This window comes from Hemicordylus capensis, chromosome 1 (assembly GCF_027244095.1).
Source record: "Hemicordylus capensis ecotype Gifberg chromosome 1, rHemCap1.1.pri, whole genome shotgun sequence".
Lineage (NCBI taxonomy): Eukaryota > Metazoa > Chordata > Lepidosauria > Squamata > Cordylidae > Hemicordylus > Hemicordylus capensis.
Genome location: NC_069657.1, coordinates 274,929,102 through 274,947,062, shown reverse-complemented (window position 1 = coordinate 274,947,062; position 17,961 = coordinate 274,929,102). Strand labels below are relative to the sequence as shown.

At 43.9% G+C, this 17,961-nt stretch overlaps 2 protein-coding genes and 1 long non-coding RNA gene across 13 annotated transcripts in view; 2 read left to right on the top strand and 1 right to left on the bottom strand.

Moving 5' to 3' along the window:
• The window catches only part of GEN1 (GEN1 Holliday junction 5' flap endonuclease), a 71,816-nt gene that overhangs the window by 20,455 nt on the left and 33,400 nt on the right, over positions 1-17,961 (top strand). For 9 of the 11 annotated variants that reach the window (XR_008313621.1, XR_008313619.1, XR_008313616.1 and 6 more), the window contains 6 exons: positions 703-783; positions 2,313-2,443; positions 5,741-5,802; positions 6,829-6,972; positions 7,421-8,881; positions 12,585-12,694. Coding sequence is in view for 1 of the 11 variants with exons in the window: in XM_053285326.1 (XP_053141301.1) it covers positions 703-783; positions 2,313-2,443; positions 5,741-5,802; positions 6,829-6,972; positions 7,421-8,859 (1,857 nt within the window). In the remaining 10 variants the exon portion in view is untranslated. Of the gene's footprint in view, positions 1-702; positions 784-2,312; positions 2,444-5,740; positions 5,803-6,828; positions 6,973-7,420; positions 8,882-12,584; positions 12,825-17,961 lie in introns of those variants that run through there. The other 2 variants (XM_053285326.1, XR_008313620.1) reach the window with 2 other exon arrangements.
• LOC128340338 (uncharacterized) lies at positions 750-17,206 on the bottom strand. The gene is made up of 3 exons (XR_008313625.1): positions 17,076-17,206; positions 5,974-6,212; positions 750-1,608 (listed from the first exon to the last, which is right to left on the bottom strand). It is a non-coding gene; the product is annotated as an uncharacterized LOC128340338 (long non-coding RNA).
• The window catches only part of MSGN1 (mesogenin 1), a 32,199-nt gene continuing 25,639 nt past the window's right edge, over positions 11,402-17,961 (top strand). Inside the window, exon 1 of the mRNA XM_053285327.1 lies at positions 11,402-12,694. The gene's annotated coding sequence lies outside the window, so the exon portion shown is untranslated. The remainder of the gene's footprint in view (positions 12,695-17,961) is intronic.

Sequence of the window (17,961 nt, the reverse complement as noted above, 5' to 3'; positions counted from 1 at the left end):
ATGTTTTGGTGTTGGATTTGTGTATGCCAAGGTCAGGTGTCATTTCCCCAACCACAGATACGCGAAACCGCAGATAACTAATCTGTGAATAAGGAGGTCCACTTGTATTAAGAGTGGAAACTAGGGTCTGGCTAGTGGTGTAGAATTTATGGTTAAAGCTTATTTTATTTCCCATGGGTTTGGCACTGTTGATACTGAAGGATAGTTTTCAATCGCAATGGAAATTAATAGCAGAGAAACTCTATCTATTTGGATTCTCTCCTGAGCTATTGATAGTGTGTGGCTCAGACTGCTAGATATTGCACACCAAAATGATCTAAGTCATGTTACAAATAAGTTTTCCCTTGGGAACCAAATATATAATTCCTTTACTGAGAAATTTTCCAGGCCATTCAGATGAGTTTTTGTTTGGTTTCTTCTTGCTGACCATGACTCTGACGTTATAATGTGGCCAAATTTGTGTGGTGGCCAATAGAATTAGATAGACGCTAATACCTAACCCAATTATTATAGTTTAGGATGAATTATTATTGTTTAAAGTTTATCTGTCTACTTTGTATTGCTGGTCAGAGACCTAACTAAAACTGAACTAAACTGGTTTTGCATTTCCTGAGGTAATTTTAACAAAAAAAATTAAAAATGAATTGATTTATTAGAATCTTTGGATCCAAATATCTTCTCTTTTCTTCCTTCCAACCTCAGGTTATCCAAGAGTATATCATCAGCAAAGATAAGCAGATGAAGCTAAATGCATGCCAAAGACCAAATTTATTGTCCTTTCAGGTACAGACCAAGTTACTGGATGTCTGACTACAATGTTGTATGTATTTAGCATTCAGCAATGATAGGAAATAGCTGCCATTTTATCAGTTAAGAGAATGAAAAACCTTGATATTGTTTTAACATATTTGTCTCCTCAGATCGTAACTGATATACAGAAACGCTAGTATGTAATATGCATTTTCTAATGTGCAATAATTGTGTTGGTACTTTAATGTACAGACTAAGGAGATATTAAAACAACCTTAAAGATTAAAAGATTACTGCTGACATTCAGTATAGGTCAGTCAAAGTTGAGCATTTTGAAGTCCCACTGATTTCATTGAAAAAGAGTTAGTGCATACTTGACTTTCCATTTCCATCAGTGACTTGGTGTATTGATTAGATTGTGTTCCAGGGTTACTGAGTACCTATCACTGCTGAAGCAAAAGATTATACATATATCTGTCAAGTTTATCTATCTCATTTTTAACAAAAACAAGGTTGCTTAATCTCACTGCAGGAGATAAATCAAGAGATGGTGCTACCTGAGGGAGAAAATCAAATGGCACCTCCCTTGGTGATAACAATATAATAATACACTAAATAATTGATAACATGTTGATATCCTCAAATTTAGTTATATCCCCAAATTTGCTTTCTGTGGCAGACTATGTTACTTTTTCTAATAGTAAGGCTGGCCTGATTACGACTGCTCAGGAAACATTTCTTATCTGATGATTTAAAAATATTCTTCATATATGATCCTAATGGGAAAATGTATATTCAGTCATCTATACTGTCACTTTTCCGTCTTCTAAACTTCTTTCTACAGATGACCAAATCATCCTGGAACAAGATAGTAAATATAGATAGATATAAAACAGAATAAATGGCGTCTACTTGCTATTATATTTCAAGGGAAGTTCTGTTTTAGCACCACACACACACACAATGGGCATTACTGCTCTAGTCTATGTTATTGGTGTAGTGTTGCTGTGTCAATATCCTGATACCACTTCTGGAATTGAGACTATTCTCACTTGCTAGAGACGAGAGTACAGAGTGGCTGCTGAGGAAAGATGCATTGAATTGCACAATGAGTCATGTAAAACTTAAGTACTGATACACTTTGTATTTGTATTTAACTTGGTGTAGTCAAGGTGAATGAAAACTTTATATAGCAAAGGGTGTTTGGTTTAAAGAAAGAATAAGAGTCATTCAAAACTCTTAATCTTATTGAGAAAATGTTAATCTCAGTGGACTTTCGTGCTCGTCATGTGGCCCCTGCTCTCTCAACTTCCAGTTCTACCGATTTCTTAGTTGTTCTGTCATAGGTGTTGGTTTTGGTGCTCCTATCATTTTGAGTTTTTTCACTATATTTTAAAGTGGAATGCACTGACCCTCAAAATCCAGTCACTGGAGCTGCTGGTAAGTTAAACCGCTTCAGATATGTCACCTTAAAAGATTTTCCTAAAGGAGTCAAATGGGTCAAAGTGCAACAGAACAAGAACAGCATTCTTTTGTTTTAAATGTTTTTTTTGCACCAACAGAAATTTGCTTTTGAGAAAATGGACTGGACCAAGCATTATGCCTGTGAGAAATTGTGTGCCCTTTTGACTTATTATGACATGAATAAAAGGAAATCTGGTCATACCAGCCCACAGGACCTGCAGGCACTACGGTAATTTTGTTTAAGAACTTGCAAGAATCCACCGTATTTTTCTCTTCACATCCATTGTTGCCGAAAATATGTATTTCTTATAACTTCTTGGAAGTGCAATATACATGTCTAAAAAATGTCTAAAATACATGTCTAAAATAAGTAGATAGTAAATAATCCAGGAAGTTCAGCTGGAAGTACCGCAGGGTGGAGGGACTTTCTTGTTTGTGGGTTTTAAAGCTGTTGCTGTTTTGTTGGTTTGTTCTACATTTTACATCCTGCTCTTCCTCCAAGGAGCCCAGAGCGGTGTACTACATACTTAGGTTTCTCTTCACAACAACCCTGTGAAGTAGGTTAGGCTGAGAGAGAAGTAACTGGCCCAGAGTCACCCAGCAAGTATCCTGGCTGAATGGGGATTTGAACTCGGGTCTCTCCAGTCCTAGTCCAGCACTCTAACCACTACACCATGCTAGCTCTTGTTTTGATAGCTACACAGCTCTGGTTCAAACCACAAGTGATGTTAGAAGTGCCATTAGTGCTTCTTAACTTTTTCTTTTTGTGTTAAAATAACAGCTGAGAAAGCAGGGCCTGATCAGAATCTGGATCCTAGTGTGTAGGGGGAAGGGATTTAACCCTTCCTCCTTGTCTGGCTGGCCCCAAAGCTGCTCTTAGCCTGTGTAGGGAAGTCAATAGCAACTCTGGGGATGCAGCTTTCATCAGGACTATAGGGCAGGGGGTTAAATGCTGTAGTCCTAAAGCTGATCCCCACCCCACCCCTGCACTTGCCATTTTTAAGGTTTAAAAATACAAAAGTTGAAAACTCGAATGACTCTTCTAATGTTTGAGTGTGGTTTGACCTTCACCTTGATTCTTCTAGTCCATGTAAACTAGTCGTGATCCACTCCCTGAATGTGTGGATTGTGGGTGATCAGTAGTCTGATTTTGTAGTGTTTATTAACCACACACTCTCTGAAAGTGCCCTAAGTGGCCTGATACCTCACTGACTACCTCAGTGGTCCTCCAAGACCAAGGCATACAGAATTTAAGATGCAAAAAGTGTTATGTTTTTCCATTACTCTATGCTTATTTTTTAAAAAAAGAAATCACATTATATCATAGCTGGTAAGCCTTTAAGCAAAACTAGCCGAACTCGCACAGAACATCTGTGCATTAGTTCACTTATTTTTTGGAGTTTTATTTTTTGGTGGGCAGGTCAGCTGCTGGGGAATGACACACTACTTTCCCCCCTCCCTCTTGCCCCATTGTCTCGCCTTCCACCCCGACCTCTTGCCTTCCATCCCCCCACCAAATGCCCCATTGTTTTTCCTTCTACCCCTCCCTCTTGCCCCAGTGTCTTGCTTTCCACCACCACCACCCCACCTCTTGCCCCAGTGTTGTCCTTAAAAGTCCCCAGGGTGGGGTGTTTTTTTTTTTTAATTATTATTTATTTTTTGGTGGGTAGGTCAGCCACTGGGGAATGACACAGTACTTCCCCCCACCTGCCCCATTTGTTTCGCCTTCCACCACCCCTCTTGCCCCAGGGTCTTGCCTTCCACCCCTCCCCACCTCTTGCCCCAGTGTTGGCCCTAGAAGTCCCTGTTGAGTGCAGCTACTGTTGGCCCCTTCCCCCCTTCCTCAGTACTTTTTGGGGGGTGGGGGTAGTGGGGAGTCGTGATAGTTTTTCCTCACAATCTGGCTCTCCGCAGCTTTCCACCCACCCGCCTGTTACTCTACCATGGTCCTTTTTCCTTGGTCAATCTTTACATCAAGTCCCTCAGTCTCCATCTCTACTGTGCAGGTACTGTGGCAGATACAGTGACTGCTCCCTTTGGCCGCGCGCCTGTCAAATGTCTCCAGCGTCACGTGTCCCCCTACTGGCTCCCTCTCGCAACCCCCCCCCCCTCTGCGCTCTTCCCACGCACTCTTCCTCATCGGGCTGCCCGGGCCCAGCCTTTCCTTGCTGCGGCTGTGGCACGGCCTCTGGATGCGCCCCCTCAGCCAATCAGAGGCCTCTGCCACCCAGCCAATCAGCTGGGCGCCGGGACACACATTCTAAGGCACACCCAGGAGAATTAATAATATAGATGAAAGAAGTACGCAACATGTATATGTTGGGGGCGAGGATGTATGTGTGCATATATCCACACCCAACTGTATGGGAATTTCTTCCTCTTGACTCATTTCCACATGCTTCAGTATGTGTGTGAGCTCTGCAACTATGTCCACAGGACTGAGTCCGTGGGTCCTATTTAATCAGGCCCACCCATGGGGTTGCATTTTTCACACGCATATTGCAGCCGTGTTGGAGGGCATCATAGAGCAGCAGTTGTCACCTGATTTGTACCCCCTCATTGGCATCCTCTAAGAGAACAGTAAAAGTTATTTTGTTTCACCAACCAACCGTTTTCTGGGGAATTGTAGCTTGTTTACACTTGCTGTGTGGATAGCGTTTTTAGGCTGCTGCTGTTAGTGGGCTTTTATTTTGTTTTGTGGTGGTGACCCACATTCTTCACAGCCTTACAAGGGCAGAGCAAGAGCGCTACCCTCTCAGGCAGCAGGATACTGCTGTGCTGCAGGCTTGCCTCACAGTGCAGTGTATGGAAGGGGAAGCAACTTTCACCGCCAAGGATATGTCCCTGAGGCTTACACAGCTCTCAGAGGCATGTTCCTGGCAGAAAAAAGGGGTTTTGCGAGGTAAGGAAAAAACGAAAGGTTGTGCCATCAAGTCAGTGTCGATTCCTGGCTACCACAGAACCATGTAGTTTTCTTTGGTAGAATACAGGAGGGGTTTACCATTGTCTCCTCCCGCGCAGTATGAGATGATGCCTTTTCAGCACCTTCCTATACCGCTGCTGCCTGATACAGGAGTTTCCCATATTCTGGGAAACACACCAGCGGGGATTCAAACCAACAGCCTCCTGCTCTCCAGGCAAGTTACTTCTCTGCTGCACCATTAGGTGGCCTTTTGCAAGGTAGGGAAGTGAAAATCATTCTCCCCTTCCCACATGCTGCACTATGAGGCAAGCCTGCAGCACTGCTAGTGTCCCAGCTCCCTGCAAGAGTGGTGCTCATGCTCTGACCTCATAAGGCTGTTGAGAATGTGGGCCAATGTATCATGTGTTAAATTCTATATCTTGGATTCTGTACTCCACTTTCTGAAGCTAAAAAAATCCTTCTTTAAGAATAATTGTGCAACAGTGTGAAAGGGGCCACATCGAAATCGCTTTTCATTCATGTTCTACAAACATGAGAGTTTTTGACTTTCCAGTCTTCATTATTATTTTTATTATTTTCAATGTTCCTATAATTGTTTCATAGGATAATCAGGACACGAACAAAAAATGGAATTCCTTGTTTTGAAATTGAGTGGCAAAAACCAGGTTGGTACCCTTTAATGTACAAATGAAAAGAGTTAAATTACAGTGCAGTTGAAATATGGGGACAAGAAATCTTTTAAAGGGAAAAGGATAGTCATGATGTAAATGTAGAATTATTTTAGGAAACCACCTTTAAATATCTGACAATTAAAAATAAAAAAACAGAATACCTACTGTGGGATACCCGATTAGTAGGCCAAACGTAGCATCCCCTGAAGCTGTAGTAGATCAACACACATCACACCTTGGCTTTGTCCCTGTCCCTTCTTTCCTGCCTCCACCTCCAAGCCACTGGCAAATGCACCGTTGTTTTCCACACTCACCCACTCCATATGCTACATACCACGTCGGACTACCAGCGATGAACATAAGAAATATTTGAAACAATGATGGCACAGATATCTGTGGACTCCCTACAAAATAAGTAGAACAGACAACAATAACACAATAAATAACATTAATTACATTAATGGTTTAATGGCTTTATATTGTGAACTGCCCAGGGACTCTTTTCTGTGGGGCGGTATATAAATGTACTAAATAAACAGAGAGAAGCCACAAGCTGCCTGTTACTGCATCAGCCAGGATGCCATGGCAGATTTTCACTATGAGGCAACTGTAAGCCTTATTTTTGTTGTCCACCTTAGCAAGGGTTAGGACTTGGTCTGAAAGGTCCGCATTGGAAAAATATAGTTATGGGCAGAACCATCATAGTTCCGGCTGTGGCTCCAGCACTGTGTCTTAAGAATATCAAAAGAACAATGCTGGATCAAACAAAGATCAAATCAGCAGCTGGTATTCCATGTCCTGTTTCCTGTCCAGGAGCAATCCAAATGCTTCTGAGAAGCCCACAAGCAGGAGATGAAGGCAATTGCTTCTGGCATTGCTCCCCATCAGCTGGTATCCAGTTGCCATAGTGGCTCTGAACCTGGAAGCAGCAGGGCCATGCTATAGATGGTCTCCGCACATTTGTTTAATCTCCTTTTAAATCTGATCGCACATTTCCATGTCTTTTATTCTTTGCTCCAGAACATTACACTACAGAAGCAGATCAACCTATGGAATCTTTTTTAATAACAGTAGAAGACTCTGAGTTGTTTCAGGCTGCATACCCAGAAATAGTTGCCCTATATCAAATGAAGAAGCTGGAAATTTGCAAGAGAAAAAAGAAAGGTAAGCTTGAAGCTTCAAGTTGTTCCAGTGTGTCACGGACTGGAAGTGCCTAGGGCGTGTGCATAGTGCAGTGTGCGAGCAAATGCGATCTGTGCATGCGCACCTGCCACTTCTGGTCCGTGATGCACCAGGGCGGCAAGGAGGTATGCTGCCACCCTGCGGGACTGATTTTGCACACAGCACCAGCAGGAGGTTAAGAGCACCCTCCCCAGTCCTTAAAGTTATCCCCCACCCTCAACCTTCAAACTGGCAGAATCATCAGACTTTCAAACTGGTTCGGAGGTCCGTAAAAAGGCCTTCAAACCGGTTCTGTGCACATCCCTAGTTATAGTGAAGCTAGATTTTAGCCACTGTTTCAGCCACTCATTGCCTGTTCTTGAACTGCTGCTTCTTTTAACTTAATCACAAATAATCAAACTTTTTTCAATACTTTTGTTCGTTCTTTTAGGTAAGAAGACTGAACTGAAAGAGAGTGAGTGCTCAGCTGAAGACAAAGAAGTTGCAGATCTCTTTTCCCGGCTAAATTTGCAATCTGCACATGAAACCTTTCCAGATCATGAACCCAAGTTTGGTTTTGAAATGGTTTCCAATTGTCAGATGTTGCCAAAAAATGTCTCCAAATCTCAGGATCCATTTGCAGCTATAAACCTTTCCAGCACAGTTTTGCAAAATCAAAACCCACCAGATTCCTTGCTCGTAACTGCTTCACAAAACCCAGGAAATGAATGCCATTCTGGTAGTTCTTTGGGCCCACAAGCAGAATGTATGAAGCAGAACACAGACTGTTGTGACTCTTCTGTGATTGCTGACCTACAGTTGAGTGGCCTTGACTGGGAAGGTACATCCTTCAGTTTTTCTCCTATGCATGTTAATGTTGCTTGTTTAGAATCTGATTTGGGCACTAGTAGTATTTCTACAAGACAACATTCTCCACTGTTCTATAAAACAGCAGAAAGACCATATTTGGATTCTGTACAGTGTGATAAAGATCCACCCCGTAGTGCAACCTGCTTTGTTTCAAACGATGACTTTCCTAAAAGACAACATCATCTGCATTTAAAAGATCAAGCAGTTCTCAAACTTTCTGCTTCTGAAGCCTTCTCCAAGTTTCAAAGTGTGTCTCTAGGAAAGCCTTTGCAAGTAGCAAAACAAATGAAGAGAACGTCTAGCCCAGAGGGTGAATTTTCATCTCCATCAGCTCAGCTAAATGATAGCACTCTGGAAATTGAAAATGTGTTATCGAAAAAATATCCAAGGGGACTCCATTTGCAGAACTCTAAAGAACTCAAAAACCCTGAAAATTCAGTACAGACAGCACAGAAACTTGTGGGTTCAGGCACCTCAGAGTCCATAGGCCTCTGCACTGTAACACTAGAACCAACTTGCTCGAAAAATGAGTCACTGAAGTTGGCTCTCAAGTCAGCAAAGGTCCTGAGTAACTGTCAGCTTGGAACAAATTCTGCACAAATGATTCTGAAGAGGCCGCTTAAGAAGAGTGTCTGCCAAAATCGTGATTCTAGTGAAGACAGTGACAATGAAAATACAGGTAGAAGGAAGCCTCCTGGAGGCCCAGAAAGGGAAAGAGAGTGTAACCTGCTTTGGCGGAAGGACATGTACAGTAACAAAAGGAGCAACAGTGAATTGGTTCTTCACATGAAGCAAAGAGGAAAAGAGCCTAATTTTAAAGCAATTGGCACTGATTTATCAGTGGAGAAGCATCCCAGACCTTCCTCTATTGTGAGTGTTCTCACTTCTCCAAGCCACACAGCACCTACATTAGGTGTATCCTATTCTCATCTACAGGAGAATGAGAGTGATTCTGAAGTGTGGGCCGATAGTCCCCTGCCTCTGTCTGAAAGGCTGAAACTGAGACAACAGAGCAGTTAGATCGTCTTTGCATTTCCTGAAGGTAGAGATTTCTTAAATTGCCTTCTGCTCTTTTGTAGCTCTCCTATACTCTTTAGAAAAGCTCCAAAGACAGCTTAGTAAATAACCACACAGCCTTAATTAATGACCATGATGTGAGAAATCCTGAATGGCCAGGACTCAAGTGAAACTATTGTCTAACTAGTTGCTTTCAGTGGCCTTGGTGACTGTATAGGAGCGTTTGGCAGCACTTGCCACAGACATTCTGTGAATTGTGTGGACAGTGGCTTGTGTATTGCATAGTGGGCCACGCATCCAAGAAGGATGCCAGCTTGCTGCTTCTGTGGCACTCACCCCCAATGGTGGGGGCGGCCCTGTGTGAACAATGCGATGCGTCATCGCTGCAGTCCCCGATTCCCATTGGGAGTAGAGCACTGCAGCAATCGTATCATTCACCCAGAACTTCCCCTGCTGTTGCAGGGAGTGCTGTCGGGCTAGTGAGTGCTGCAGAAGCAGCAAGCCTGCGTCCTCCTTGACTGTGCAGCTCAGCGTGCGGCATGTAAGCCATTGTATTCACGTGAAAAGCATACACTTCCTCCACACTATCATGAAGCCAGGCAATAAATAAAAATATGTGTTCTTTACTGCAATCACCAAGCATGTGGCAACCTCGAAACTTGCTCACATCATCTGGATGTGGTGGTATTTTCACATATGTATGTTTTCTCCAGCAGTACTCCTGTGCTCTGACCTAGAGCATTTTGTTAGCAAAGACCACTCTACCCCTTGTCTAACACATGTTTTATTGGCCGTGAGGATCCCTATTGCTGCAGAGATGGAATCTACTACTACTACATCATATACATACTGCCTTTCAACAGAAGTTTCCAAAGTGGTTTACATAGAAAAATCCTCTATAATAAAGAGCTAAAGTGTGCGCCCGTGTCTCTGCACCCGTGTCTTTTTCGGGCGTTCTGGGCATGTGCGGAGCGCATGCTCAGAGCGCCTGAGAAAGATACGGCTGCAGAGACACGGCGGCCATGTTGTCACCCAGGTCAAAAGAAGAAGAAGCGGGGAAGGAGAACAAGTGGGAACCGGGGTGGGCAGCGGCGAGGGAGAGCAAGCGGCAACCGGGATAACGGAGAACAAGCGGGAACCGGGGAGGGCAGAGGCGGCAGTGGAGAGGGAGAACAAGCGGGAACCGGGGAGAATTCTTGGCGGCAGCGGAGGAACTCGCCGCCCACAGCAATGGCGGCACTCTCGGCCCGGCCACCCAGCCACCCGCAGCAACGGCGGCACTCGGGCCTGGCCACCCGCGGCGCCGGCGGCACTCTTTGCGGCAGAATTCTCCGCCCACAGCGCCGGCGGCACTCTCGGCCCAGGCAACCAGCCACCCGTGGCGCCGGCAACACTCTCGGGCCCGGCTGCCCGCCCGGCCGCGGCAGCGGCACTCTTTACGGCGGAACTCTCCGCCCGGCCGCCCACGGGGACCGGGGAGGGCAGAGGTGGCAGCTAGAGCTAGCCCGTAAAAGAAAGAAAAGAGGAAAAGAGAAAGAAAACAGAAAGGAGAGAGAGGGAGAGGGAGACAGAAGAAAGGAAGGAAAAGAAAGAGAGGAAGAGGGAGAGAAAAGGAAGGAATGAAAGAGAGAGGGGGGGAAAGGAAGGAAAGGAGAGCGAGAGAGAGGGAGAAGGAAAAAAGGAAACAAAACAAAAAAGGTTCTAGCGCCCGTTATTTTAACGGGCTTAAAAATACTAGTTATAAATAAATAAATAAGATGGCTCCCTGTCCCCAAAGGGCTCACAATCTAAAAAGAAACATGAGGTAGACACCAGCAACAGCCACTGGAGGGATGCTGTGGTGGGGGTGGATAGGACAAGTTACTCTCCCCCTGCTAAGAGAGTCACCACTTTAAAAAGTGCCTCTTTGCTCATTTAGCTGGGTGGCAATGTGGAGGGAATCCACTCTCTTCAGCAGCTGGGTGCAGATCTACAGATGCTACGAAAGAGTTGCAGAGTACCCTGTGCCAGAATACACATAAAGATGAAGTTGGCATCTTGGTGTCTATCCCTATTGGTCAAGGGCCATGTGTGCCATAGCAGAGCATAAGCCACCCCTTTCTACTTTATGGGGCCTCTTTTCTTTCCCCAAGTTCAACATAATTCAGCTGAAACAAGTCACATTACAACCCTTTTGCTCTCAGAACATATATTTACACTGAATTTACTAGAGTCTAGTATCTGCAAAAAACTGAGCAAGTTATTCTAGAGTTAGAAAACCGAGTACATTAATATTAGCTGAATGTTTTCGTGTTAAATGCTGGCATTATATGTTACTGCTTCAATATTACACCTTTCCTTTTGATTTAGTAAGTCTACCAAAAGCCTTTGATTGAAACTTCTAAGAAGAATGGTGACTTAGCTACATTTTGCCTGTAGACATTTCAGTTTATATCAAAGCCTAAATAAAGTCTGGGTCATTCATGTTTGCTCTTTGCTCACTTAGCCCCCCCCCCCCAACTAACTGTACAAGGAGGTACCTTTTCAAAGTGGTGATTCTCTTTATTGAGCAGGGGGAGAGCAATTGGTCCTATCCATCCCCAGCACAGCATTCCTCCAGTGGCTGTTGCTGGTGTCTATCTTACGTTTCTTTTTTTCCCTTCTTTTTTTAAGGTTGGGAGCCCTTTGGGGATTGGGAGCCATTTAATTCATGTATTTATATCTATGTAAACCACTTTGGGAACTTCTGTTGAAAAGCGGTATATAAATATTCATCGTAGTCATAGTATGTAATATTATCCAAATACATAAAATCTTATACAAGTATTTCTACTTCAGTCCTCAGTAATTTTGCTTTGAAGTATATCCTGTAGATTTCAGTGGAACTTACTGTGCTTGCTTCAACTCATGTTTTCTGCATATGTGCATCTAGATGGTGTCTGGGGCAGGGATCCCAATGTTCCCTCTAAGGCGTGCACATGCACAAGTTTTTAAATGTCTGCTCAATTAATTTTAGACCCCACTCAGATTGAATCAGGAAGGTCTCATTCTGAATATACACTGCCTTCATACTGCCATCCAGAACAAAACTCATTCTGTGCACAGATGAAAAAAATTACAACACTGACACCAGATAATTTCTGGGGAATTGCTCTTTTAGGCTGGAGGGATTCCTGGATTCCAGAGGAACCCTTCCCTTCTGCAGCCAAAGTGAACTAAGCTGTGTTCCAAAAAGGTTCATCCTTGGGAATCGGTTGTTTAATATTAAACCATTTAGCTTGCTTATGGTGCCTAAATACAGAAGGATGTTTACTCTGGTGTGCTTCGATGCCCTCCTGTCAGCAGTGCTGGAGAGTACATTCAAGAAGATTCCTTACATCAGGCAATTATGCCTCTGTGGAGTTGGAGCAGTAGAATCAATGGCATACATTTTATTATACGGCATTTTTAATAGAGATACTCTTTATTTCTTTTATTGCCCCTCCACGAAATTTTCCGGGCCATTCTGATGATGTTTATGTCCATTTTCTACTCTGATCAGGATTCCAATGTCTTGTCTAAACTGGCTACATTTTGTGTGGTAGCTAATAGAATTAGACAGATGTTAGTATCTAGCTTAATAATTGTTTGTTAGGCTTAATAGGTACAGTTTATAATGGATTTATGTATGTTTATAATGCAGAATTTTTGGTGGTTGTTAAATTATTTCCTGTCTTTTTTTTTTCTTTTTCTTTTTTTTTGCTGGTCAGAGACCGAAATAAAGTTTGATTGATTGATTCTACAGCCAACTCTGACCAGCCAAGGAAGCCCACAGCTATCCATCTGGTAGAGTGAGCCCAGGTTAACTAACACAAAATCAGTAAGTGTGTGCAACTTTGGATCAGGGCCAAGTAGTGAAGCATTACTGTAAGGTATCTGAAGCAAAGTATCTACAGGAGGCCAGGACTTTTCAAAAAGAAAAGTGTTATTAAAAGGCAACAACATAATAATTGGGTATTGAATGTTTGAATATTGTCTACTAAAGCAGGTGCAACAGAGTGGATCTGATGCTGTTTCAGTGGGAGAGGGAGGAGTCAAAGTAGTCAAGCCACTGCAAGGAAAGTGAAGCTGGAGAGGGAGGGGGGGAGAGAGAGAGAGAGGATGGGGAAGGGTGGGTAGCGGGGGGGGGGGGAGAGTTGATATATCTCCAGCTGAGAAGAAATAGCAGGAACAGGAGAGCTGGGTGTTGGGCTGGAGATCAAGCTTCTACATGACAGTAATTCCATCACTGGGCTGGACTGACTTCCAGGCCTGCTGGGCTGGTAGATTCCAAACAGATCTTGGGCACAGTGTGTGCCATAAACTGGGTTCAGGTTGTGGGAAAGAATGCAGGAACAGTTACTTGACTGGTTGTTGCAGGGGAGACTTGGGCAGAGTGCCAGCAAGGTGGCTTCTGAAAGCGCATTAAGACATGGGTAGGGTTTCTGGTCAATAATAGGAGTTAGAACAAAGGGCAGGCAGGTTTGCGAATGGGAGGTATTATTCATCATTATTATTTTTTATTAATTTGATTTCTATACCGCCCTTCCAAAAATGGCTCAGGGTGGTTTACACAGAGAAATAACAAATAAATAAGATGGATCCCTGTCCCCAAAGGGCTCACAATCTAAAAGAAACATAAGATAGACACCAGCAACAGTCACTGGAAGTACCCTGCTGGGGGTGGATAGGGCCAGTTACTCTCCCCTTGCTAAATAAAGAGAATCGCCACATTAAAAGGTGCCTCTTTGCCAAGTTAGCAGGGGTATGTATTCAAAATGACAGATTATAGGGGCTGAATGGGTGAGGCAGTACTACCTGGCAGGGGCACAAAGCAGATGGAGTTCTGTGTGTGCCAGTTCAGTCAGTGGAAAGGAATTGTTCTGCTTTAGTTGGGGTCGGTCTGTCCTGATTCCCTTTTGTCCTAGAACCTTTAGTTGTCTGTCTGGTAACTCTCTATTAAAATACAAGAGCATTTGGTTGCACTTCCCACCTTTTCCAGGCCGGCAACTTCAAGGCAATAGCTTCTGTCCTTTATTACAGTCTTGTCTATCCAAATGGATACTTAAATCCAAAATGGAGGCTCCTCTGGTAACAAATTTACCTCAATATTTGTGTGCTTAGGATTGCACTCTTAGGTGCTGTTCCTACACTGAGGCATCCTCAAGTGTATCAAAGTCCATGAGCTTAAGCATTCTGAACTGCTGATTGTGGCCTTTATAGCACTGTGTTATCCATGTTTACCAGAGATTCATGTGGCTTACCCTTCAGTGGGGTAATTGTGCCTAGGACTTCAGCCATAAATGTGTTTAAGAGACAGTGGTAAGTGATTCTCATGACTCCTACCAGTGCCAGAGGAGATGGGGGGAGTTCACTGGGGTTGCATCCTTGTCTGTAAGGGATCCACAATAAGCTGCTAACATCAACTTTATTTTGATATGGGACAAACCACGCTTTCCACATAAGATTCCTCATCTAGTGGCTACACAGGGATGGGCTTTCTCTGTTTCCGCCCGAAGATTCTGGAATGTGCTCCCTGCTAAAATAAGAGCCTCCCCATCTCTGACAACAAATTCTTTGACCCTCCTTGCTCCCCTTCCACCTCTCCCCTTCCATGGCCTGTGGCACCACCTTAAAACAGACTGCTGAGCCTGGCATCACCAAAGTGTCCTTGTTGTGCCCCATTGTCGGCCTCCACAGACACTGCTGTTTCCTTGGAAGTCTCCTTTGCCTCCATTTGCATGTAAATGCCGCAGGTAGCGAAAAACAACTTTTAAAAATGGACCTGCCGTGGCATTTCTGTGAGAAATTAAGGTAATGGAAGTATCTTAAATGGAGAAATGAAGCCCAATGGAATGTTGATGTCCAATACATTCTATTTCCCCAGAATAACTTTTCATGTTAATTAATACTTAATTATTATGTGACTTCAAACCTAATATATGTCCCCAGTGTAGGTGATCATGTCATGTCAAGATGCAAATGTATAGAATGAAGAAGACAACTAGTTTACAAATTGCTTTCCATATCTGTGATAGTTGCTCCTTGCAAAAGTCAGAAATCAAGATTTTGACAGTTCCCAATGCACCATCTGGGATTCCCCACCCCCACCCCGTGACTATGACTATGAGGCTGTTTACACGTGCAGCAAAGACCAGCCTTGGCTGCCTAAGCCTGGTCTTTGCTGTGCATGTGAACCACTGGGAGCTGCACAGCTCCCGATGGTGGCGCAGCAGCAAACCCTGTAGGGAGCCCCAGCTGTTAGCCAGGGTTAAGGGCACGAGCGCACTCTTCCCCCTGGATAATTGATTGTGTGTCGTGCCACACAGCTCTACACACGAGTAGCCTCCCAGCCTATGTCTGGAAGCTCCCCATAATGCAACACACACTTGCGTGGTGCATTATGGCAGTTCTGGGGGCCTCCTGGGAGCAGCCAGCAGTCGTCTGGGGGGGTGATCTACCGTCCAGCAACGGCAGGGAGATCATCTGTGGGGGAGGTACGCATTTTGAAGCTTCCTCCCCTTGCCCCTTTTGAGCCGTTTCTCCCAATCGTGAGAAAGGGTTCTCAGTCTCCTGAAGAGATAGACCCTTCTTGGACGTCCGAGGTCTACCATTTTGTGTGCTTGATTCTTGCCCTCCATGGTTGTTGAGGTCAGCCAGGGATGGGCTGGGATTGTGGTTTGCAGGATGGTAAATGCCTCCCTGGAACAAGAGTTGGTCATTGTCCCACCTGCCCACCTCACTGAAGGAGGTGGTGGTTAGGCATCTCCTGAAAATAAATGTCCTTAGACTCAGCCATCCTCCCTGGACTCAACCATCATCAGTAGCTTTGGGGCAGTCTCTAACTTGACGTAGCTGAGAAAGTGTTGGAGTACATAGTAACACCTTGACTCCAAGGAGTTCTGGATGAAGCTCTACCTATCATTTAAAGCAGCTGATACCATGTAGGCAGTTGGTGTCATGAACCAGTGTCTAGAGGCCGTGCTGGGTTTGATGGGGGCAAACTGAAACTTAATCCAAATAAGATGGAGGTGCTCTGGGTCAACAAAACTGGTAATCTGTTTGATTCCCAGAACCAACCAGTCAAATACCAAGTTCATGGCATGGGGTTCTCCTGGAGGCCCAGCTGACAGTGATGTCCAGGAGTGTCTCTTGCCAGCTTTGGCTGAAACACCAACAGCGGCCCTACCTGGGAAAATTGTATTTTTCCTCCATTACTCATGCATTGGTTATATCCAGATTGGATCACCGTAATGTGCTCCTTGTGGGGCTCTCTTTGAAGATGGATTGAAAGCTTCAGCTGGTTCAGAATGCTGCCACAAGTATGCTTGTGGGTATCAGTCGCTACACAAGCACTGCACCTATCCTGAAGTAGCTTATTAGGTTGCCAGTTTGCTTCCAGGACAGATTCAAAAAGCTACTTGTGACCTTCAGTGCCTTACAGGGCTTGGGACCAGAGTCTCTGCCTTCACTCATATGAATCTGCCAGGGTCCTTGTTCCTCCTTGCAGGCCCTGTTATTAAGCCATACAAAACATGTTCCTGTGGTTGTGGCTATGGAGGTGACTACAGTGTCTACAGAAATATTAACTGAGGTGCTCTCCTGAGTCTGAAGTTTTGTAAATGCAAGCTTAGTGTTGGCAGGCATGTAAGCTGACTCAACTTTGTGGCTAAAGGGATAAGTGTTAGGCTGTCAAATTCATTTGCAAATTGCAACATATCTGTAGAAGATGCATTACAGAAGATGTTATTAGGTTACAAAATCTTTCATCCTCCAGTGCCTTTTAGCCCCAAGGAGATATCTTTGCAAGAGAACTTGCCTTAGAAAGCCAAGATAAAATAAGATAAACATCCTGGCTCTCCAAGGAAGCACAAAGCCATATGACAATTGTCCTGCTTAAATTGCTTGAAGTTTGCAAGACCCTCATTTTTAACAGGATGCATTATGATTTGAGTTGTGGGGTCATCCTCTTGCTATTTGGGACAAAGGGAAGCTGGTTAAAAACTAGCATATAATAGCTGCACATTTAAACAGTGTTAGGAACACAAAGTGTTTGTTTCCTGAAGGGTAAAGTGCTAAATCTACCACTGCAGGTTTTACTGTTTCACCAGTAGCACTTCGCCTACAGCAGATCGAGTAATATTGCTAGCCACAGCTTCCTTTCATCTGTTGATATAAAATGGTGAAGCTTGACACTTCCCTAGACATGAAAAGATTTTTACCTTGACTAGAGATAACAGCTCCCATTAATCTTTCTCCCGGAGAGTTCTGCATTTCATCCCAGTGGTGTTAGTGCTCAAGTTCCCAGAGATAGCTTCAAGATAGTCCCTGTTGTAATGAGCCTTTTAGAAAGTTCCCTTGAAGAGATTATTGTGGGATTATTTTTCTGCTCCAACAAAATGTAATAAAAATGAGTTTCAAGCAAGAAGATTATTTCTTTCTTAAAAGGTATGTGAGACATCGCCTGATTACAATACTTTTTTTTTTAAAGGAACATGTTTGACAGATTAACAAGCAATTTAGTTAAAAGTGCTGTTGGATATTTTTGCAAGATTTTTAAATCGTTAACTGTTTATCCCACAATTTACAGGGCCCTGTAGAATTAAGTAAAAAAGAAAGTAAGAATGAACAAGAACTAAAAACTCCCACAGTTGTCATGAACTCAAAAGCATGTGCTTAGGAACATGGCTGAATGAGGGCCCAAATGTCATGGGAAATGAGATATAAAGCACCCAAATGGGCATTCACAAAATAGACAGGTCAACGGAAGCATCTTTTAAGGTTACTATTCTCACAGCAAGGGCTGTTGCAGTTGATACACCTCAAGGAATTAGTGTTAGAGCCAACAAATGAGTGTTACGTGTGTGAATGTTAATGTGGGATAGAAAGTGGATGCGCACCATTTTGAAATCCAGTGTACATTCTGCCAGTATAAATTTGAGTACAGTTGTCTCTCGCCAACTGCAGGTTTCCCAATCGCGGATTTGAGTATCCGCAACTGGGGAATAGTGGAAGGCCTCGCCAACGGCAACTTAAGTATCTGCGGTTTGGTGAGGATCTCCCCCCCCCATTTTGGGTTTTTTGTTATTTGGGGGGGTTGGGGTCATT